The sequence below is a fragment of the Sphaeramia orbicularis genome, chromosome 19 (assembly GCF_902148855.1).
Source record: "Sphaeramia orbicularis chromosome 19, fSphaOr1.1, whole genome shotgun sequence".
NCBI classification, from domain to species: Eukaryota; Metazoa; Chordata; class Actinopteri; order Kurtiformes; family Apogonidae; genus Sphaeramia; species Sphaeramia orbicularis.
Window position 1 is genome coordinate 44,630,801 of NC_043975.1, and position 25,309 is coordinate 44,656,109.

Sequence of the window (25,309 nt, forward strand, 5' to 3'; positions counted from 1 at the left end):
ACAAACAAACCCTGGCAAAAACATAACCTCCTTGGCGGACGTAACAAACAAACCCTGGCAAAAACATAACCTCCTTGGCGGAGGTAATCAGCCAACCAACAGTAAACCAGATAGAAACATATATAAACCAGATAGACACATATATAAACCAGATAGAAACATATATAAACCAGCTAACCAGCAGTAAACCAGATAAAAGCATATGTAAACCAGATAGAAACATATATAAACCAGATAGAAACATGTGTAAACCCAATAGAAATATATATAAACCAGATAGAAACATATATAAACCAACTAACCAGCAGTAAACCAGATAGAAACATATATAAGCCAGATAGAAACATATATAAACCAGATAACCAACAGAAAACCAGATAGAAACATATATAAACTAGACAGAAACATATATAACCCAGTTCAACAGTAAACCAAACACCTTAGCAGATCTCTCATATCTTAATCATCTACAGTTCCATTATTAGCCAGCTTTGCTTCATATCCATTCAGCTAGCTTTTGCTAATACCATCAAACATTTTCTAACATTATAAAAGGTTACATACCTCTATAATTGGATTGCTTTTCATCCTCCTCTTTTCTCCTCTTCTAAACTGTGCAGCTAAGGCCTTGGAAGGCCTTTTCATGGTGATAAATTCTCCAGCCTTTACCTGGACGTTTAGTTCTACACCTGTCTGACTGTCATTCAGCTCTGCTCTGTCTGTGTAACTCATGCACATGTGCAGTGAGCACCAGGTCTGGGAGAGTTCACCTGAGAAATTACAGGGGGGGATGTTGTTTTGGTTTTTGCTGTTTTTTTAATCATTTCTTTGTTTTTAAGACAGTTAATGAGAAATTATCACATTATCAGTACAAGTATTTCTTTATTTACTATAATTATTATTACTATTTTTTTTTTTTTTTTTTTTTTCACCTACTGGTGGCTCCCACTCCAGCAGTTGATGCCCTAGCCAACCACTTTTGTGGTCTATGCCACGAGCTGGCTGGTGTGTTCTGCATCTTCTGTCTGGTCTAAATCCAAATCACCAGCTGTTGTTTCACCCATTGTTGACGTCCACTCCTGTGTTTGTGCTCTGGTGTGCTCACTCTGCTCCTGTGTGAAACCGGAACTGAGCTGTCATGTGACTGCCTGGCTACATCTGATTGGTGAAACATGGTCATGTGAGTTTTTGATGGAAGTCTTTCTAACAAAACAAGATAAATGGTTTGTGCATTAACAAATGACCAAAAATAAAAGTAATGACCAGAATGTACACCATTGTAATGGAGTAGAAGTAGTGTTTCTTCTTCATTAATATACTCGAGTGGAAGTAACAAGTATGTTGTATTAAAAGTACTCTCAAAAGTACAATTTATGTAAAAAGTCACTTTAGTCAATGTAACGGTGTAAATGTAATAGTAGTAGTAGTAGTGGTAGTAGTGGTGGTGGTAGTAGTAGTAGTAGTAGCGGTAGTAGTAGTAGTAGCAGTAGTAGTAGTAGTAGTAGTGGTAGTAGTAGTAGTAGCGGTAGTAGTAGTAGTAGTAGCAGTAGTAGTAGCGGTAGTAGTAGTAGCAGTAGTAGTAGTAGCGGTAGTAGTAGTAGTAGTGGTAGTAGTAGTAGTGGTAGTAGTAGTAGTAGTAGTAGTAGTAGTAGTAGCAGTAGTAGTAGAAGTAGTAGTAGTAGTGGTAGTAGTAGTAGTAGTAGTAGTAGTAGTAGTAGTAGCGGTAGTAGTAGTAGTAGTAGTAGTAGTAGTAGTAGTAGTAGTAGTAGCAGTAATAGTTGTAGTCTTACATTTGGTCTTCTATGTGTTTCTTTTGTCTTCAACTCTGGTCCCAAAAATGCCCAGACACACACACACACACACACACACACACACACACACTCGGCCACTTTTGGACACAGTGTTTGGACCATGTGACCTCTGCTGTTATCCATCGGTGCTCAGTCTCCTACATGACCCTTAGGTGGACATTGTAGTGCAGCGCTGCCCACCTCCTGGCGTTCCACAGCCCCCCCCCCCCCCCCCTCTCTCGCTCTCTCTCTCTCTTTTTTTTTTCTCTCTCTCTCTCTCTCTCTCTCTCACTCTTTCTCTCTCTCTCTCTCTCTCTCTGTGGTGATCTGAAGCGTGCTCAGCCAACCTAAATGCCACCACTATCATTCTTGTTGTTAATTGAACTATAAATCACTGAGTGCATGCATGTGTGTGTGTGTGTGTGTGTGTGTGTGTGTGTGTGTGTGTGTGTGTGTAGTAGTAGTACATGAAGGTCATCTGTTTTTGTTTACCCTGTCTATGTAAAGCCAGACCCTCTGTGTTTGAGACCCTTCATTAGATGTGACATGTATGACCTAAGGCGGCGCGCTGGTTCCTTTTGTTGGCTCTGGATTAGTGCAGCGTCCAAACACACAGAACCTGGTGGGTTTGGGTTTTAGAAGGTGTGTGTGTGTGTGTGTGTGTGTGTGTGTGGGGGGGGGGGGGGTCTGGGAGGAAGATCACTTTGGATTTTAACTTTCAAAGCTGATTGGGGAGAACTGGTGGGATTTGACAGTGTTAATCAGCCTGTGCTGGCAGCGAAAGGAAGACACAGAAAAAGGATGTGAGAGAGGGAAGACAAATAAAGCAGGTAGACGACGACAGCGGAGGAGGAGGACGGTTATGTTAGAAAATATGGGTTCTGCAATATATCGCAATATTTCATTTCACAATACTGTATCAAGGTTATAATAGTTTTGGATTTTTCATTATAGTTTAGTTTTATTTAGTTTTGACTTTTTTTTCTCTAATTCAGTTAGTTTTAATTCGTTTTTAGAGCAGGTTTGCTAGTTTTTATTAGTTTTCACTTTTTTCTAAATGCTTAGTTTTAGTATCAGTTTCAGTTTTGTCATATCTTTTCTCTTCTTCTCCGTCATATTCAAATAAATCCCAGACAGGACTCTGCTGCTTTCTCCCAACTTTAGTTTCCATGTTTCCAGGTAGAGTGGGGACCAGAAGACGACTGGAAACCACAAGTGACGGACTGTGAAGTGTCGTATGGTGCCGCTTGCTAAAATTGCTAAAGCAAAATAAATTCTTATCAATCCAACGTTTACAAAGACGAAAACTAAGGGAATTTTATCCGTAATCTTTTTCCATTTTGATTAGTTTTGTAAGCACACAACACAGTTTCAGTTAGTTCTTTTTTTTTTTTCTTGTAATTATAGTTTTTATTTATATCAGTTAATGAGAAATTTTTTTTCAATTCTAGTTTTTGTCATTTCGTTAGTTTTCGTTAACAATAATAACCTTGTACTGTATCAATATTAAAAAGTACTGTATAGATATGTTTAGGTATTTATTCAAATGCAGATATTGCGGAGGTTCATTTAAGTTTTTTTCTTTTCCTTTTTTGTTTATATTTGATGTTGTAACATTCATTCTGAACTAACAGAATATGAACATTTGAGCAGGATCTTAAACTGTAACGTCCATAAAACATAATGTAAGTTTTAACAGAGAAATATATTGTATATAACATTAGGTCCTGTTCTAATTAGATAAAAGTGTGTTTAGTGTTTATGCATATTTCTGGTGTAATTCAATTCTTCCAGGAGATAATATTTTGCAAAAAGAAACAAAACCAATTTAAAAAATTTGACTTTTTCACAGTATCATGATCAGGGCTGTCAAAGTCATTTTCTTTCAAGTTCCACATTCAGCCCGATTTGATCTCCAGTGGGCCGGACCAATAAAATAATAACAGAATAACCTATAAATAATGACAACTACAAATTTTTGTCTTTGTTTTAGTGCAAAAAAAATCCCCATTAAATTACGAAAATACTTACTTTTATAAACTATCCAAACAAAAAAGATGCAAATAACCTGAAAAAACTGAAATTTCTTCAGAAAAATCAGTGCAATTTTAACAATATTCTGCCTCAACTTATCATTTCTACATGTGCATTATGGATCAGATCTACAAAGACACTAAACACTGAGGAACAGACAGAAAATAGTTCAAATTGTGCTGAATTTTCTTTAGACATTTCAGGTTGTTCATATTTGTTCAGGTTATTCACATTTTATTGTTTCAGGATAGTTTGTAAATGTCAATATTTTCATAATTTAATGTTATTTTTTGCACTAAAACAAAGACAGAAATTTGAAGTTGTCATTATTTATCGGCATAATGTAATATTATTTTTTTCACATCAAACTGAGAAGAAAATCTGCAGTAATTCTTTTTTGTCGGTTCTTCTGCTGTTATTATTTGACTGTAGATCATATTGGTCTGTATGTGGAACCGGAACTAAAATGAGTTCCACAGCCTTGACTGTAGAATTTTAACACTTTGTAACTTCATCCCACGGGCCGGATTGGAACCTTTGGGGGGACGCATTTGGCCCCCAGGACGCATGTTTGAGACCCCGATCATGATATATCGTGATAAATCATATCGTGATCCTAGTATTGTGATTTGTACCTTATCTCCAGTTCCTTGCTGATACACAGCCCTAGTGGAGGAGGCATGGGAGCAGAAGGAGGCGTTTATACTTGACCACAGTACCCAACTTTAAAGTGGTGCTTCTGATACTTACACATTTAACCTCCTGAAGGTTCATTTGGTTCATGAGGTCTGAGTTGCACGTACATTTTTGGACCAGGGATTTATGTCAGCGGGCTAATAAGTAAATGAGCAGTAAGCAGCAGGCAGAGCAGTCCACAAACGGTAAAGCTGTAATCTGGGAGAAATGTGTTTAATCTGGAGGAGGAGGAGCGCTAATCTGTCAAAATGGGCTCATGGAGCGAGGGTGTTTATGCAGCCGGAGTGTTTCTATTTCAGTGAGGTGCTACCCTGCAGGAAATATTAATCTTGGATGTGTGTGTGTGTGTGTGTGTGTGAGTGTGTGTGTGCGTGCGTGTGTGTGTGTGCGTGTGTGTGTTATCCACTGAAGGAGTTTACAGCTCAGGTTAAAGCAGACGCACAAGGGGTGGGCGACGGAGGTTCGGAAGGAGAGGGCAGCGTTCCATGTCCACACTGTAAACCTGGACTTTGTATTTACTAAAATGCTTTAATTCCAATGGATTTAAATGATTTCCGTTTTATTCCATTACTATAAAATGTTCAGTGTATTTTACTAATTTGTAGACGTAGTCGAAAGTACAAAAAAAGTTTCAGTTGAATGGATTTCAATCACTCAGTTTGAGTCCTGACCACACCTTTTTATCTGTGCATTGCATTGTGGGTATTGTTCATGTTGTTGTAAATGTGTTCTTTTTCTGTGCAGGGGTTCAGCGGGGTTGTGGTGTTAGTGTTCATTTGGACTTAATGTGTGTATGTCAGTGTTTATTGGCCTTTTTGTGTTTGTTTTTGTATTTTTGTACAGCTGCACCATGAGTCAGAGCCATAGGAAGAACTATGGATTTACTGTTCAGCTTTAATTGGACTTGATCTATGTGAATCTAAATGCTCTGCCAAATTTAAAGCACTTCCTGTACTGGCAAATTACACTGAGTTAACTTCCTTTCTTATAACTACTATCCATGCTGCAGTATATAAAGTTGAATAATAATACAAAGCAATTTGTATTGTAAAAGATATTAATTTAAATCAACTTGGAATTGGGTCCAATGAACTGATGATATTAAGTCTAATGATTATACAAAGCAACTGACATTGCAACACATTTTCAGTTAAATTAACTTGGTACTTAGCATGTTGTACTTAAATAGCAATTCCATTCAAATCAAGCATTTAAGTTTAATACACTCAAGTTTTCATTACTCATTACTTCATTTTTTTTAAGGCAACGGGTTACCTCAGATTTTTTAAGTAAACTTAACTTATCCAGTCTTATAGTGCAGTTTGACACTTAAAAGCAGAGTAAAGGCAGATCAGCCAAAGTCAACATCAGTGTCATAAAGTTTCACATATCCTGAAAGAGAATATTATATGTATTTAAATTATATATGTGTTTTTGGTTTGTTTTGGTTGTTTGTTTTTTAGTTTTATTAATATCTGAGTGCTGATACAGGGTTTGATCATTTATAAATAAGTATTATTATATTAGTGTATATAGGAATAAGGATGTGTTATATTGTTATATTGTTATTATTATTATATTGATATTCATATAAAATTATGATTGCTATATAGAGATCATAAGGAATTAAGATTGGGGGTAGGAGCAAGGTTATAATAGTTTTGGATTTTTCATTATAGTTTAGTTTTATTTAGTTTTGACTTTTTTTTTTCTCTAATTCAGTTACTTTTCTTTCTCTAATTCAGTTACTTTTAATCTTTTAAAGATCTGTCTTGGTGGAGGTCTGCGCTCTCCGGGTGTTTTTCTTGTTTTGTTTATGTGACTCTGGTTCGGCTAAAACTCAGGTCTCAAACATGCGGCCTGGGGGCCAAATCCGGCCCGCCGAAGGGTGCAATCCGGCCAGCGGGATGAATTTGTGAAATGCAAAAAATTACACTGAAGATATTAACAATCAATGGTGTGAAAATCATTGTAATTCAGGTTCCGCATACAGACACATACAGTCCAATTAGATTTCAAGTGGGTCACAACCAGTAAAATATTGTCATAATAACCTATAAATAATGAGAATCCCAAATGTTCTTTGTTTTTTTGGTGTAAAAACGTAAAATTACATGAAAATGTTTACATTACCAAACTATACTTTCACAAAAAATGTGAATAACCTGAACAAATATGAACAAATGGAAATGTCTTATGAAAAGTAAATGCAATTTGACCAATATTCTGCCTGTTACTAAATATTTTGTGTGATTGTAATGCACATGTGTAAATGACACACTAATAAAAATGAGGCAGAATATTGTTAAAATGTTAAAATTGCACTTGTTTTTCTTAAGACAATTCAAGTTGTTCATGTTATTCAGATTTGTAAGGAAACTTTGTAGATGTAAACCTGATCATAATAGAATTTTACTTTTTTCACTGTTATTATTTTACAGGTTCGGCCCACTGCAGATCAAATTGGGCTGAATGTGGAACTGAACTAAAACGAGTTTGACAGCCCTGGACTAAAAGGTCTTTCTATTCCATTGCTACGCCTGAAAAACCACCTCTTCCAAGAGCAAAAGGTTTTAATCGAAAAATGAGAGTTTGGGTGAAATTGTCATTTTTTTGTGAAAGTCATACTCAAGCAATTTGAGGGTCAATGGAAAAGAGACTAGTGTGAAAAATAATGTCATGTGATGTTTGATCACCATGTTAACGAGCATCAACGACTAGTTGAACCAATGTTTTGGAAAGACAGAACGGTCCAGACCCATATTCATTTCTTATGTAGCTGACAGAAGCCCATTAGAGGGGTGTAGAAGCCAGTAATGAAATAACCGCCCATAACGTAATAAATTTGCCATTTTTAAAATGTAATAGGCCAATAACATAATATCTGACCAACAACGTAATAAAAGTCCTGAACCAATAACGTAATAACTTTTGGCCAATAGCGTTTATAACACATGGGCTGGTTATTACGTTATTGGCCTGGTAAAAAAAAAAAAAAATACTTTGCAAATGTAATAACTGAGCCAATAATGTAATAAGTTATAACGTTATTGGGCAAAAGCTGTTATGTTATTGGTTCGGGATTTTTATGATGTTATTGGCCTATTACATTTTAAAAATGTCAAATTTATTACGTTATCGGCCGTTATTACGTAATCGGTTGCTATTACATTATCGGCTTCTACAAGGGGGACTTGTGTTCCTCCTAGAACTGGACTTACAGTAAAACTACTGTCCCCTAGTCTCACCATATTTACAGGACTGTGTTGAGGTCTGGGGAAACAGCTACAAGACCTCATTACAGCCACTGTTATTCAAAAAAGAGCAATACGGATCATTCACAATGTTGGCTACCAGGAACACACAAATTCATTATTCTTACAGTCAAAATTATTCAAGTTCACAGACATTGTGGACTATCAAACAGCTCAAATAATGTATAAAGCTAAAAATGATCTTTTACCAACAAATGTACAGAAATTATTCAGTATTCATGAGGGGGGTTTAAAATTTAAGGGGGAAAATTAACTTTAAAATTCACCTAATACGCACGACTAGGGAGAGTTTTTGTGTTTCAGTCAGAGGGGTGAGACTGTGGAACAGATTTAATAGAGTTAAAGCAACGTCCAAGCATGAAACTATTTAAAACAGGGGTGTCAAACTCAGATCCTCAAGGGCTGGTATCCTGCATGTTTTAGATGTTTCCCTCTTCCAACACACCTGATTCAAATGATGAGCCTATCATCCAACTCTGCAGAAGCCTGATAACGACCGTCAGGTGTGCTGGAAGAGAGAAACATCTAAAACATGCAGGATACCGGCCCTCGAGGACCAGAGTTTGACACCTGTGATTTAAAAGGATGGAAAAAGACACAATGTTTAAGAGGTACAGGGATGAAGGAGGTGTTGGGGATCACTGTGGGTTATAAAGATGGACAAGAATGTGGTATGTGTATGTACAGTACAGGCCAAAAGTTTGGACACACCTTCTCATTCTTCGCATCTTCTTTATTTTCATGACTATTTACATTGTAGATCCTCACTGAAGGCATCAAAACTATGAATGAACACATGTGGAATTATGTACTTAACAAAAAAGTGTGAAATAACTGAAAACATCTCTTATATTCTAGTTTCTTCAAAGTAGCCACCCTTAGCTCTGATGACTGCTTTGCACACTCTTGACATTCTCTTGATGAGCATCAAGAGGTAGTCACCTGAAATGGTTTCCACTTCATAGCTGTGCCTTGTCAGGGTTACTTAGTGGAATTTCTTGCCTTATTGATGGGGTTGGGACCATCAGTTGTGTTGTGCAGAAGTCAGGTTGATGCACAGCTGACAGCCCTATTGGACAACTGTTAGAATGCATATTATGGCGAGAACCAATCAGCTAAGTAAAGACAAACGAGTGGCCATCATTACTTTTAAGAAATGAAGGTCAGTCAGTCTAGAAAATTTCAAAAACTTTGAATGTGTCCCCAAGTGCAGTCGCAAAAACCATCAAGCGCTCCAACGAAACTGGCTCACATGAGGACCGCCCCAGGAAAGGAAGACCAAGAGTCACCTCTGATGCTGAAGATAAGTTCATCTGAGTCACCAGCCTCAGAAATTGCAAATTAACAGCAGCTCAGATTAGAGACCAGATGAATACCACACAGAGCTCTAGCAGCAGACACATCTCTACAACAACTGTTAAGAGGAGACTGCGTGAATCAGGCCTTCATGGTCAAATAGCTGCTAGGAAACCACTGCTCAGGAGAGGCAACAAACAGAAGAGATTTATTTGGGCCAAGAAACCCAAGGAATGGACATTAGACCAGTGGAAATCTGTGCTTTGGTCTGATGAGTCCAAATTTGAGATCTTTGGATCCATCCGCCGTGTCTTTGTGCGACGCAGAAAAGGTGAACGGATGGATGCTACATGCCTGGTTCCCACCATGAAGCATGGAGGGGGAGGTGTGAGGGTGTGGGGGTGCTTTGCTGGTGACGCTGTTGGGGATTTATTCAAGATTGAAGGCAACCTGAATCAGCATGGCTACCACAGCATCCTGAAGTGACATGCCATTCCATCCGGTTTGCGTTTAGTTGGACCATCATTTATGTTTCAACAGGACAATGACCCCAAACACACCTCCAGGCTGTGTGAGGGATATTTGACCAAGAAGGAGAGTGATGGAGTGCTGCGCCAGATGACCTGGCCTCCACAGTCACCGGACCTGAACCCAATCGAGATGGTTTGGGGTGAGCTGGACCGCAGAGTGAAGGCAAAAGGGCCAACAAGTGCTAAGCATCTCTGGGAACTTCTTCAAGACTGTTAGGAAACCATTTCAGGTGACTACCTCTGGAAGCTCATCAAGAGAATGCCAAGAGTGTGCAAAACAGTCATCAGAGCTAAGGGTGGATACTTTGAAGAAACTAGAATATAAGAGATGTTTTCAGTTATTTCACACTTTTTTGTTAAGTACATAATTCCACATGTGTTCATTCATAGTTTTGATGCTTTCAGTGAGAATCTACAATGTAAATAGTCATGAAAATAAAGAAAATGCGAAGAATGAGAAGGTGTGTCCAAACTTTTGGCCTGTACTGTATTTGTATATGTATATGTATGTACAGGTGTGTATGTGTGTGTATAGATCTGTGTATGAATATGTAGTTACATATATGTGTTATTGTATTTTGTGTTTATGTAAATCATATGATATTTGTTCATAATAATATAAAGCCAGAAACTAAATTATTTAATAGTAAGTATCAGTCATATTATAGCATGTAGTATAGATACATTTAGACGAGGAAGGTTATTATTGGGAGAGGGAGTTTATGTTATACTTCTTCTCACTCCTTTTCAAATGTGTTTTGTATGTCTTATGTTTAAGTGTTTTGTTTATTTACTTTCTTCTGTTTTGACATTCATATTCGAAATAAATACATCAATCAATCAGTCAATCAATGGACAGGTATGGCCTGTTTATCCACGTCCAAAGGACACCCTGATGTAAACCCTCTGAACAACTACCACTGAAGTTCACTGACAGCATGTCTTACAAAACAGCAAGAATCATGTACAAGACAAAAAACAGACAATTACCAGAAAATATCCAAAAAATTTGAAATCAGGAGGGAGGTTAAATGGCATAAGGATTAGAGGCAGAGACGCCTCTGTGAATGTATATGTGTATGTAAGTATTGGTACAGGTATGTGCAAGTGTAGCATGGGTATGTATACGTGTGTATATGCATATGTATATAATGGTATATGTGGATATATATATGTGTGTGTGTGTGTGTGTGTGTGTGTGTGTGTGTATATATGTTCTCTGCCTGCTCCATGAATGTCTTGTTCCAGTTCCAATTTGACATCAGGATGTCCTGGTTCCCTGACGCCTGATGCCCTGTTGTCCCAGGCGACGTCCGAGCCGGTATGACTCTATCATTTATTGTAACGCTCATTTGGAGGTAGAGGCGTGTAGCGTAAAGGGCCTTGCCCAAGGGCCCACCTGGATCCATGCTTCGCTCCTGCCGGGATTCAAACCGGCAACCTTCCGCCCCAAAGTCAGTGGTGCAAACCCCTGAGCTATCCAGCCACTATTGTGAAGGCAACAGTGGTCCCAGTAGTGATCGGGGCACTAGGGGCAGTGACCCCCCAGCTGAGAGGATGGAACCAGCAGATACCAGGAACAACATCAGAGATCTGAGTCCACAAGAGCGCAGTCCTAGGAACAGAACCCTCAGGCTCCCAGGCCTCTGGTAGAGGACCAGGTCTGAAGGGGACACCACCCAGGGTGGCCAGAAGAAGACTTTATATATATATATATATATATATAATTATTATTGTTGTTGTTTTTTTTTTTTTTGCTGGATTAGACAAAGGGGTGAGACCTAATAAGCTATGCTTCTTGTCATTCCTTTTCAAATATGACCCTTTATCTTTTTTCTTTTTTTTTATGTGTATTAATATTTTTCACTCCCTTGAATCTTCATTTCTATAATATGTTGTGCAAAGAAGTCATTTGGTAACAATCAGGAAGCTTGTATCATTTCCATATTTGGAATAAATCAATAATAATAATAATAATAAAAAAAACTACCACCATAACTCCCTGTCCTCGTTGACCTGTAAAGTCAGGTTGTTGACACAGACAGAGGAGAATTATGTCAAATAATGCGGAAATATGAGCATTAATGAGTGACTGTGTAGGTTAAAGAAGCAGAAAAAAAGCAGAGTTTTATTTTCCTAATCATTACTTTCAGCTTGGTAAGTCTCATTATGTAGGATATTTTCAACCTTTGGATACTTTTAGGACAACGTGGTTAAATATTGTCTCTCACTCTTGGTTTGATGCTTTCCTAATGTAAATGAGCCCATATTATAAATAGACCTTATTTATCAATGCATCATTTTACAGGAAACTGAGGAACCCAGTACAGATGCCCAAGGACATGATGAGGATGAAGCAGCTGGACCTTCAGAGCATCAGGTGCTGTTGCATGATGTCGACTTATTTTTACGTTATTCTAAGACAGAAAACAGGAATAATCTGAGTTTTTTTTTTTTCCTTTGAGGGGAATGTGGGTGGGGTTGTGTCTTTCCCTGTCAATGTTCAGACCAAACCTAAGCCGTGTACAGACGTACATGAACATGTTAAAAGTTGCATTTGCCTCAGTTTTTTTTTTTTTTTTTTTTTTAATCCTAAAGCAGGGGTGTCAAACATGCGACTCGGGGGCTAAACCCGGCTCCCCAAAGGGGTCCGGTCTGGCCAGTGGGATGAAAAATTACACTAAGATATTAACAATCGTTTTAGTTCAGGTTCCACATTCACACAAATTCAGTCTCAAGTGGGTCAGATCAGTAAAATACTGTCAAAATACCATATAAATAATAACAACTCAATGTAAAAAGGCAAAAATGTTCATGTATTTTTACTCTATTTACACTATAACAAACTATCATTTCACAAAAAACGTGAATAACCTGAACAAATATGAACAACATGAACTGTCTTAATAGAGGTCAGTGTATTTGTACCAATATTCTGTCTGTTTTTTAATGTTGTGTGTATTTGTAGATCCACTGGAATCTGTACAGTCTAATGTACATGTGAAAATGATAAACTGAGGCCGAATATTGGTACAATTACACTTATTTTTCTTAAGAAATGTCCTTTTGTTGACGTTATTTGCTTTGTTTTGTGTTTCAGATATTTTTTATTTTTTTTTTGCGAAGCTTTATCATAGTACAGATTTGAGATCCCCTGATTGGTTCATTATGTTTAATTTTTAATATCAACACAACAAATGCACATTCAGAAATAAAAAGACAAGAAAACAGTATTGATAGAGTGAGAAATGAGGACGGAAAGAAGGAAAAAAATACATGAAAAAACAAAAAAAAAAACCCACAATTTAACATCTCAACCCCCACACACACACACACACACACACACACACACACACACATTAGGATAGATTGGTGTAGTGCGCCACTGTGGACTGCTGCTCATATTAGTGGTTCCAAGCTTTTTTTATCTTCCGACTCCATTTTAACATCACAGATTTCTGGCGACCCCAGACATTCAAAACAGAGACTTTTTTTTTTTTTTCTCAAATTAATTTGTTTTTGATCCTGTAATAGTTTTCTGTCCTCTGTTTCAAATACAGGTAAATTTTAGAGGACATTTAGTCTACATAATGCAGTGGTGTCAAACTCATTTTAGTTCAGTTCCACATTCACCCCAATAAGATCTCAAGTGGGCCGGACCAGTAAAATAATGACAGGTACAAAAGTAAAATTAAATGATGTCAATGTTTACATCTATAACGTTTCCTTAAAAATCTGAATAACATGGACAACTTGAAATGTCTTAAGAAAAACAGGTGCAATTTTAACATGTTTGACACCTGTGATGTAATGCATATTATTATGGACAGAGGCAGTAAATCCAGGTGTAGATTACTGCACAAAGGGAGAATTGGATTTTCCTTGGTCAGGATATGTACAGTCAGTCCAGCTTGGATTTACAAGGCTGACAATTAATACTGAACAAACAAGAACTCAAACTATGAATTATGAAAGAGCTGCAGCATCTGAAACTGACCACAATGAACATTTGACAGATAAACAGAACCACAGTGCTGCAGTTTCACAACCACAGTTTGGGAGTGGCTCTGTCAGCTCAACACAGATTTTTTATTAGTAGTTTTTGTTTTTGTTTTTTATCAATTACTAGAAATTTCAGGCGACCCCATTTGAATTCCAGGTGATCCCATGAGGGGTCCTGATGCCAAGGTTGAAAAACACTGGCTTATATGGTGGATCTGAGCTGTCCGGCCCTTCCATATATGACAAATTTTTTTCAAATTCTCCCAGTTTGTCGCTCAGTGTGTATCTAACTCTTTCTTTTTTTTTTTTTTTTTTTTTGATCAAGGTGTTTTTTTATTTTCAATTTTCAGTTTTCAAATGCAAAGCAAGTAATGTACAACTTGGACATGAAACAATTGTATCCAGTTTCTACCCCCCTGAACTAAAATGGGTTTGACAGCACTGATCAAATCTCAGATAAAAGTTGATTATTATAATATCAGAAACAGAGAAAACTGATCAAGAGTGACTTTTTAAACAGAATCTGTCATTAACTGAACATAAACCCAGTGTGTCCATCCACTGTCATTGATCCAACTCCACGGGTTTGACTGGTGAATCAATGTTGGAGAAGATGACGGTGTTTCCACGGTAACTATGGACACACATTTATTATTTTTACTTTTATTAATTTTACATGTTATCTTATTTGTTTTTATTTCATATTTTATTTTTTGTGGTTTGTTTTCTTCATATTGCTTAATATTTTGTTGATTCATGTTTCATTTTTGTTCATTTAATGCCATTTTGTCACTTAATTTATTATTTTTTATTTCATTTCAGTAAAACTTTTGCTTATTTTTTTCCACATTATTTTGTTATTTTGTTATGTTTTTTTTTGTTTTTTTTTTTATTCATTTGACTTATTACTGAACATAAACCCAGTGTGTCCATCCACTGTCACTGATCCAACTCCATGGGTTTTTTACTGGTCAATCAATGCTGTAGAAGATGACGGTGTTTCCACAGTAACTACGGAGCCTCTGAACATCCAAATATGGTCATATCTGATGAACATGAAAAGATGACGAACTGTATTTTACAAAGGGTCAGGGGAAAGTGAGAGAGAAGTGGGACTGGACTTCAAAGAAGGAAAGCACATGGGGATGGATGGATGATAGATGAAGGCGGATGGAAGTGGGACAGTGGAGACCTGGGCCCGACGTGGAAGATGAGGAAAAGGAGGGTTTGATTGGTGATAAAAGAAGTAGAGGAGAGCACGGGAAAATGAAGAGGACGACACAATGAAAAATAAGAATCTGGGAGCGAGAAGAAGAAATAGAAGAAATAGAAGAAGAAATGAGTGTAGATGGAGATGGAGGAGAGGCATCCAGGGCGGATAGTTGAGGATGAAAGGGGCAGATTTGAAGCCCATGCTGTGTGCAGTTTGTGTAATGATTTCCTGAGGGGAACAGCTTGAACCCTGGACCACGTATTTAACCCAACTGCTGCACAAATGTGTGTTTATGTGTGTGTGTGTGTGTGTGTGTGTGTGTGTGTGTGCTTGCATGTGTGTCAAGAGAGAGACATGTACTGTAAATATTAGGAGCTTAACTCATTTTCTAAACCATTTCTCATTAAGATGGCAGCTAACACATCTCTTAGCGTCCTTATGCACAATTTAATAACTGTCTAAAATTATTCTACCCGAAGAGATTTTCACACCTGAGGCAAAACGTCATCAAATGAACTCTTACACAGATGCACAAACAAACACACGAATGCTGTGAAACACCTAGGGCGTGCAGTAAAGATACGTCGCTCAGCTTGTCTTTTTTTCAAATGGCTTTGTTTATTTCATATATAAATCATGCTTACAAGCAAACCAAATGGCACACAAAGGGGTGAAAATACAGAAAAATGTGAAATGAAAAAGTGGGAAAAGGTGGGGAAAAAAAGGCACAAAGAAAAAATAAAAAACAAAATTAGAAACATATTTGAAAGACTATGAGCAAAAGTAAAATAAGGGTGTGAGTTATCATATTTTCCGGACTATAAGCCGCTACTTTTATCCTCACGCTTTGAATTTTGAACCCTGCGACTTATACAACGATGCGGCTCAAGTATAGATTTTTACGGGCTAACGGCCTCCAGGGGGTGCCTTAGCAGGAAGCGCAAAACAAGGTTATTATCGTTAAAGAAAAATTAACATTTTTGTTAACTGAAATAAATAAAAACTGTTATTAAAAGAAAAAAAATGACAACTAACTGAAACTGTATCGTGTGCTTACCAAACAAACTTTAACATATAAAAATTATGGATAAAATTCCCTTCGTTTTCGTCTTTGTCAATGTCGGATTGATACAAAAGCAATTTATTTCGCTCGAGCAATTTTAACTAGCGGCACCACTTGACTGTCCGTCACTTGTGGTTTCCAGTCGTCTTCTGGTCCCCACTCTACCTGGAAACATGGAGACTAAAGTTGGGAGAAAGCAGCAGAGTCCTGTCTGGAATTTATTTGAATACAACGGAGAAGAAGAGAAGAGATACGACAAAACTAAAACTAAACTGAAACTAAGCATTTAGAAAAAAAAACAAACACTAATAAAAACTAGCAAACCTGCTCTAAAAACTAATTAAAAGTAGCTGACTTAGAGAAAAAAAGTCAAAACTAAATAAAACTAAACTATAATGAAAAATCCAAAACTATTATAACCTTGGTTACAACATGGACACCTGCGGCTTATATTCAGGGTGGGGAAGCAAAATTTACAATGAACATTTAGTTGTTTTTTCTCAGCAGGCACTACGTCAATTGTTTTGAAACCAAACATATATTGATGTCATAATCATACCTAACACTATTATCCATACCTTTTCAGAAACTTTTGCCCATATGAGTAATCAGGAAAGCAAACGTCAAAAAGTGTGTGATTTGCTGAATGCACTCGTCACACCAAAGGAGATTTCAAAAATAGTTGGAGTGTCCATAAAGACTGTTTATAATGGAAAGAAGAGAATGACTATGAGCAAAACTATTATGAGAAAGTCTGGAAGATACTATTAAAGAAGAATGGGAGAAGTTGTCACCCGAATATTTGAGGAACACTTGCGCAAGTTTCAGGAAGCGTGTGAAGGCAGTTATTGAGAAAGAAGGAGGACACAGAATAAAAACATTTTCTATTATGTAAATTTTCTTGTGACAAATAAATTCTCATGACTTTCAATAAACTAATTGGTCATACACTGTCTTTCAATCCCTGCCTCAAAATATTGTAAATTTTGCTTCCCCACCCTGTATATGTACAAAAATTTTTTTCTTTTAAAATTTGGTGGGTGCGACTTATATTCAGGTGCGCTCTATAGTCCGGAAAATACGGTATATGTATGGAAGGATGTATACAAATGAACCTAAGCATGCGTACACACGAGAATATGGATGGATTATAAAGCAAAACACTTAAAATTTAAGACCGACAGCATTTCAAAGTTGAAAAAAAAGCCCCTTTCTCTGTGACTAGTTGAGTTTCTCTTCATCGTATTCCCTTTACACTTCACTTCCATCATCTGTTTTCTGTCTGTATGATATTAGACTGATATGAGGTTTCACAGTTACAGGATGATAGTGTCTACACAGATCTGTTAGGTTCAGATGAGGAGGTCCCATTCGGTTACGTGTTGTTGGGATAATGTCTCAAACACATGCAGACACACACACACACATGTTAGTACGTTTACTGCATGTCAGTCAAAGTTGGAAGTTGTAAATTCACTGTGTTTTGTGTGTTAATGTTCATGGAAGCCCTGAATGTGGCCCCGAACAGCGTCACCTTCCTACTCTGTGTCCATTTTTGCTCTTTGGTCTGTCTTCCTCTGTGCGGAAAAAAAAGGAATTTCCAACTTTCCAACATTCCTGCAATGTCAGAAAACACATGCACGTCCACACATGCACGCATGCACGCCATCACAAAGGCCTACGCAGCTTTTGGCTTCAGCTTTTTTGAGTGTTTTCATTAGATTTAAGCAGCGACAGTGTTAAGGACCACTACGGTGACTGGACATAGATGTGGATTTGTTTAGTATTTAGTCTATTTAGTTATTAGACAGGCTCCCAGCTCTGCTCCGGCAAAAGTCCACAACTACAACGGGACAAAAAGTTCACAAGATTTCACTTTTTGACAACTTTTAGCCAGAATAAGCATTTTTAGAACGGATATGCATTATTTTTGATTTAATTATTTTAAGATATACTAAACCAGTAGCCAAATCAGCTAATCAATCACCGAAGTTGTTCACTGCACTTCAAAAATCAGAACCTTACCAAGTGTACTTGTCTCATTTCTAGTCCAAATATGTCATCACACTTAAAATCAGACAGAATCACCTACAGAGGAACTTTTCAGTGAGATATAAGAACTCATTTATAGGCAATAGATCTGGAAAATCTGATTTCAACAAATCTGAACAAGATCATTTTCACTTGTTCCATTGGCAGATTTTTTGGCTTGAATTAAGCAAAAGAAATAAATAAATAAATAAATAAATAAAAAATCTTGAATTATGTAAAAAATCAAATCTTGAATTAAGAAAAAAAATCTTGAAATCTTGATTTTTCTGCTTAATTCAAGATTTTTCTTTCTTAATTCAAGAATTTTTTTTGCTTAATTCAAGATTTATTTATTTATTTATTTGCTTAATTCAAGATTTTTCTTTCTTAATTCAAGAATTTTTTTTGCTAAATTCAAGATTTATTTATTTATTTATTTGCTTAATTCAAGATTTTTCTTTCTTAATTCAAGAATTTTTTTTGCTTAATTCAAGATTTATTTATTTATTTATTTGCTTAATTCAAGATTTTTTTGCTTGAATTAAGCAAAAAAAATCTTGAATCAAGCAAAAAAAAAATCTTGAATTAAGAAAAAAATCTTGAATTAAGCAAAAACAACCTTGAAATCTTGATTTTTCTGCTTAATTCAAGAATTTTTTTTTTTTTTTTGCTTAATTCAAGATTTTTTGCTTGAATTAAGCAAAAAAATCTTGAATTAAGGAAAAAAAGAAAAAAAAAACAACTTGAATTAAGAAAAAAAATTAATCTTGAATTAAGCCAAAAAAAATCTTGAATTAAGCAAAAAAAAAAAAAAAAAAAAAAAAAACTTGAATTAAGAAAGAAAAAAATCTTGAATAAAGCAAACAATCTTGATTTTTCTGCTTAATTGAAGATTTTTTTTCTTAATTCAAGAATTTTTTTGCTTGATTCAAGAATTTTTTTTTTTTTTTTTTTGGTTAATTCCAGATGATCTTGGTCAGATTAGTTGAAATCAGATTTTCCAGATCTATTGTCTATAAATCAGTTCTTATATCTCACTGAAAAGTTCCTCTTTAGATGATTATGTCTGATTTTAAGTGTGACTAGATATTTGGACTAGAAATGAGAAAAATACACTTGGTCAGATTTCGATTTTTGCAGTGCAGAGAAGAAGTAACAGTTAGTTGGACAGTAGGGTTTGGAGTTAATATTTACAAACAAACTTTTAGTTTCAAAGTACAATATGTAGGATTTGTATCAGCTTATGTAAAGTTTGGGTTGGAGTCTGTTTTGTGCCATGAGCTGGTTGTTTGTTGATGTTGACAGACTACCTCTAAATTAATGGAAGGTAGTATTGCACATTGTTGCTGCTGTAGAGGAGCAGAACAGGGAGTACTTGGAAGCCAGTATAACATGTTTTTAGAAGATAAGTGTTCTACACAGAGATCAATGTATAGGCTGTTATCAGGGATGGAGACAGGACACAAGATAGTAGTTAGCTTAGAAATTACATTACCTAACAATAACAATGACATGGCTCACTAGCGCAAAATGAAAAATTTAAGCAAGCACAAATCGGAGCACTTGTCTGCTAAACTAACGTTTCAGGCAAATATAAATGAAACTATTGTGCTGTTTTTCATTCTAAGATTGTCTTGATTGTTGATTTTTGTTTGATTATTTCTGTTTTACTTGTTCACATATATGTTTAATCTCATTACATGTGTGGAGTAAATCACTATATCTACAAACCTACAGCTCACTGCTACTTTTTGGTTGTTCTTCACAGTATTCCCAGTCTGTTTAAACTCCCCATCCACAGCTGCACATGCATTTCCAGTCGCTGTAGTCATCCTTAAACCTGTCCCTACTTAAAGGTTCGGTCTGAAATATTCACACTCGTGTGTTTACATGAAGTTTACATTTGAGTATGAGAGCTGGGAGATCACTGAGTTTGACTTTATTCCATTTCTAAGTATGGAGTTACCTGGACTTACATTTGTTTTATAGGTCAGTACTTTTTTTTTTTCCTGCTCCTTTTGAGCGACAACACTCGCCATCGTTCAGATGAAGTTAGCAGACGTTAACAATGAGCTCCCAGCACAACACAGACTCAAACACAAACTTCACAGACGCATACAGTCCTTCATTGTTGAACCTTTAAAGGTGCAGGAGACTTCTGTGACCAAATTTTCATCAGATCTGTCAAACCTCAGTCATATCCTCAGTGTCATGAATCTGTAAGTCTGTCTGTCATTACTCACCTGAATCTCTTGCATTACGGTGAACAGTTTCTTAGTGTCATCCACCAGAAACAAACCACGTGTTTACAAACAGTCGGGAGGGAACTCAGGCATCTGAGGAATTTTGTCGCGATGTGCATTGTGGGAAACAGAGGTTCGTGCCGCCGCCTGACAGTGACAGCTGGAACAGACACGACATGGAAACAGCAGGAGCTCCCTTCTCTCTATGCATATTCCTCCAGCCGTTTCTGCGTTTCAGCCGTTTCCGCGTCATGTTTATTTCATCCATATAATATCATAAGGCCACACTGCCGTGGCCGCTGCAGGCGGCTGCGTGAACTTTCATTTCCCACAATGCACATCGCGACAAAATTCCTCAGCTGCCTGAGTTCCCCCCCGACTCTGTTTGTAAACACATGGTTTGTTTCTGGTGGATGGCACTAAGAAACTGTTCACCATAATGCAAGAGATTCAGGTGAGTAATGACAGACAGACTTACAGATTCATGATACTGAGGACATGACTGAGGTTTGACAGATTTGATGAAAAATTGGTCACAAAAGTCTTCCACACCTTTAAAGGTTCAGTCTGAAATATTCACACTCGTGTGTTTACATGAAGTTTACATTTGAGTATGAGAGCTGGGAGATCACTGAGTTTGACTTTATTCCATTTCTAAGTATGGAGTTACCTCCAGCCTGCACACTGGTTTCTCTGTGTGGACTTACATTTGTTTTGTGGGTCAGTGCTTTTTTTTCTGCTCCTTTTGAGCGACAGCACTCGCCATCGTTCAGATGAAGTTAGCAGACATTAACAATGAGCTCCCAGCACAACACAGACTCAAACTCAAACTTCACAGAAGCATACAGTCCTAAATTATCGAACCTTTGATCGCAGGAGGTTGGGCCTAACGCTCCCTTACGGACAACGTCATGCTCCTCACCTGGAGTTGAGGTCAGCGTGTGCCGGCCCCGCCCCTCCGCCTCCTCCACTTCCTCCACGGCTTTTCTCCAGGCCCAGTTTGGTGAAGATGCCCACCAGAACCATGATGGCTACCACCCCGCAGATGATGTAGACGATGAGATGAGTGCGGTCCCGGTCCTGGTCGTCCTGGCCTTCGGTGATAGTCGCCACAGGCTTGCCGGTGTTGGCCCAGATGGGCGTGTCGTAGTTAGAACAGATACTCTGGTCCAGCCTTTGTTGGCGGAACTGGCAACAGAAGCGGTAGAAGCAGGTACCGCAGCAGTACAGAAAGACGCCGGCGTTGCAGTTGAACGGCGGATCCCACTGGCCCATCACGTCGTAGTAACCCTGGCAACGCGTCCCGCCGGCGGGGGGGACATCCTCGTCGTCGGCGTCTCCCCCGCTGGTAGGAGTGGACAGGCCTGTCTCTAGTGGAGTGTTTTGGGTGGTCTCGGTGGCGCTAGCGGTCGTCTGGTTAGCTGGCGCGGTGGGGACGGTGAACGGGTCTCCTTCGCTTACCGTTACCGTGGTGACAGATGGCTCTTGAGAGAGGGCGAGGCGGGTGATTAAGAAGGAGAGAAGGAATACACAGAAAAGGCGGCGGTGGCAGGAGGTCGGGACGGTGGACGCCATACTGCTGGGACAGCCTTTTGTCCAACGCACCACCTACAGGCTACAAACAGGAAGTACACAAGTTAGAGACCAGCGGGAAAAACAACCAGGACGCAAAGGTTTTTTCAAGATTCCAAACTCAGTAAAACATGAGAAACTGCATTATGCACAGGTTTCAAACTCATTTTGGTTCAGGGACCTTTTTTTTTTTTTTTTTTTTTATAAATACACTAAAGAATGACACTTGATTTTTTTTTGTTATTTTAACATTTGTTATACAAAACATAAACCAAACCAAACCAAACAAACAACATTCGGCAACAGATAGTGGTCTCAATCCAAAAGCAAAAACGATAATGGCTACAGTTACAATGCAGAAATCAAGTTAGACAAACCACACATTAATTGTCTTTGAAGAAACTAATCCATTTGTTCCACCTTCTCGTGTATAGTTCATCTTGCAGCCTCAGCATAAATGTTAACCTCTCCATTTTGTGAATTTCATCTACTATTTTCATCCAGTCCTCTTGTACCGGTGGTTCAAGTTGAAGCCATTTTCAAGTGATTGTTTTTTTTGCTGCAGCACCAAAAATTTTTGGGAGGTATTTGTCATTTATTGTCAAATCATCAGGAAGATCTCTTGGGTTGTTATAATTTAAAACCCGAAAGCTGTTCTACTTTTATTCCAACATCTTTCCAAAAAGTTGTAATTTTCATACAGGACCAAAAAATGTGGGTTGAGGGGCCATGTTTAGTCCAATTTGATCTCAAGCAGGCCAGACCAGTAAAATAATGACTTAATAACCTATAAATAATGACAAATCCAAGTTTTTATTTTTGTTTTAGTCCAAAAAACCACCAATTAAATTATGAAAATATTTATATTTTACAAAAAAGATGTGAATAACCTGAAAAAACTGAAATTTCATTTGAAAAATGTGTGTAATTTTAACAATATTATGCCTCGACTTATTATTTATACATGTACGTACACAGTGTTACATAAACATTTGGTAACAGGCAGAATATTGTTAAAATTTTGGAGTTTGGAACTAAAATTTAACCCCACTTTCTACAATATTCCATCTCTTATTATTAACACAACTACACGGTGGATCCATAAATGCACAAAATATTTAGGAACAGGCAGAATATTGTTCAAATTGCACATTTCGGGTTGTTCATCTTTGTTTTTATTTATGTATTTATTTGCATTTTTTGACACGTAATTTTACTAGTTATTTTAACATTTGTTATACAAAACATAAACAAAACAAAACAAAACAAATAACATTCAGCAATAGATATTTGTTATAATTCAAAAGCAAAGGTAATAATGGCTACAGTTATGCAGCAATCAAATTATATGATCAAATTTGAGTATTTATTTGCATTTGATTGTGAAAGAATAGTTTGTTAAATGTAAATATTTTCATAGTGTAATGTTATTTTTTTCATTTAAATTTTTTCCACATAATTTTTCACAAAGAAAATTTGTCATTGTCATTATTTATGGGTTATTTTTGTTATTTTTACTGTAGATCACATTGGTCTGTATGTGGAACCTGAACCAAAATAATTTGGACAACCTGGACTGTTCAGGTTCATTTTTTGCACTTTCATCCTGTGGGCCGGAATAGAACCTTTGGCGGGCCAGATTTGGGCCCCGGGCTGCGTGTTTAACACCTGTGGCATCAATAAACCAAACAAAGACATAAAAACTCATCCCTTGCTACATACAGTCAGAGTAGAGAACAATAAAAAAATAGGGATGTGTATTGGCAAGAATCTGTTGATATGATACAGGTCATGATACGATATATCACGATATATCATGATACTGTTAAAAAGGCAATTTTTTTCTTTGTTTCTTTTTTTTTAAATGATTATTTTCTTGAAGAACTGAATTACACCATAAATCTGCACAAATACTAAACACATTTTTATTGGATCACAACAGGATCTAATGTTAAATGACAAAATGTTCCTGTGTTCAAACTGAAATTCTATTTTACAGACATTACAGTTTAAGATCCTGTTCAAATGTGCATATTCTAAAAAAAAAGGGCTTTTAGGATGCTTCAAATAACCATTATTTAATAAAACATTGTTAAATAATAATAAATAAGATATAAACAATGAAGAAAAACAAAAATGAACCTTCGCCATATCTGTAATTGAATAAATACCTAAAAATATCGATACAGTACTTTTTTAATATCGATACAGTATTGTGAAATGAAATATCGCACTATATTGCAGAATCGATATTTTCTAACACCCTTATAAAAAAGTGTCCCGTAAACACAGAGAATCGACTTCAACCAGAATGATTAAACACATGATGTACCTATTGATCTTACATTCTTATGGAATCGATCATGAAAAGAGGCCAGAGGAGGTTTGAAAACAGGTCAACCACGAACACAGACTTTAGCCAGAAAATGACAGATCAACCGGAATCAGATATTTAATGTAAAGAAAAAAAACAACAACAAAAAAAAAACAGGAGCTTTCCGATGTTTCAGCAGGCTCTGTGGCTGACAAATCAGTGCTTTTTTTTTTTTGGACTTAGTTTTTATAAGATTTGCTCTTTTTCAGTACAATACAATGCATACAGTTCAATTAGTTTCTTTTCCCCCTTCACAGCTGCAGATGTATTCTCACAAACCTCCACAGGCAACGCAGGATGAAAATTAAAGAAAACAATAACAATTATAGCAAACAGACAATGTTCACTTCCAAAAATAAGGATGTAGATATAAATCTTTGTCAGAGGCAGGATGACAACAGCATGGGGTTTTGCATCACTGATAAATATTATTGCAGCAGCAAAGGTAACATAGGTTCCCATCTTTTTAGTAAATATGGTTTTCTGAAGCCTGAGTGAGTATGTGATCTGCTCCATCTGGTAAATATCCCAAACTGTTTGAATCCATGTATTATATGAGGGAGGTTCTGGTTACATCCAACTGATGGTTTAAGGCAGCGGTGGATAATATATTCAAAAGGTATTTGAATCAGTACTTTTTAAGTGACACATTAAAACAGAACTAAAAAAATAAAAAATGCAAAAGTAACTAAAGATGAAAAGTCCAACCCACAGAGCGCAGTCTCACCTTTTTCCTCTCTGCAGCAGTCGCACTGTCAACCCTCCTCTTTGTTTCTTCTCCAAAGTTCAAGGATTCAGAATTTCCTCTAGAAATATCCACAAACTTGTGTGGGCACCATCTCTCCCCTCAGGATCCCCTCAGTTCTTTCACTCTCTCATGTGTTCTCCATCGTCAGCTCAATCCAGGAGATCCACCACAGTCCAAACAGTCTGCTCCTCTTCCTCCTCCTCTCTCCTCCTTTATCACCTCCTCGTCTTCTTCTTCTTGTTCCTGTTGTTGTTCTTTAAGCACGGTTCAGTTAGCACCTGCAGGTCACAGTCCACACCAGTCCAGGACCGTTTGGATTGGATGTTGTGCTGCCGATCTCCCACAGCGTCCTCTGAGTGTGTGAGTGTGTGTGTGGAAATATGGACGAGAAAAAAAGAAAAGGTGCCCAGTGTGTGTCCCTGCACCGAGCACCGAAGAACGC

At 37.1% G+C, this 25,309-nt stretch overlaps 1 protein-coding gene across 1 annotated transcript in view; it reads right to left on the reverse strand.

Moving 5' to 3' along the window:
* The window catches only part of shisa8b (shisa family member 8b), a 108,180-nt gene extending 82,970 nt beyond the window's left edge, over window positions 1-25,210 (reverse strand). Inside the window, exons 1-2 of the mRNA XM_030121964.1 lie at window positions 24,847-25,210; window positions 21,096-21,788 (exon numbers count right to left, since the gene is read on the reverse strand). Coding sequence (XP_029977824.1) covers window positions 21,096-21,748 — 653 coding nt within the window. The 5' untranslated portion in view covers window positions 21,749-21,788; window positions 24,847-25,210. The remainder of the gene's footprint in view (window positions 1-21,095; window positions 21,789-24,846) is intronic.
* Window positions 25,211-25,309: the final 99 nt, after the last annotated feature.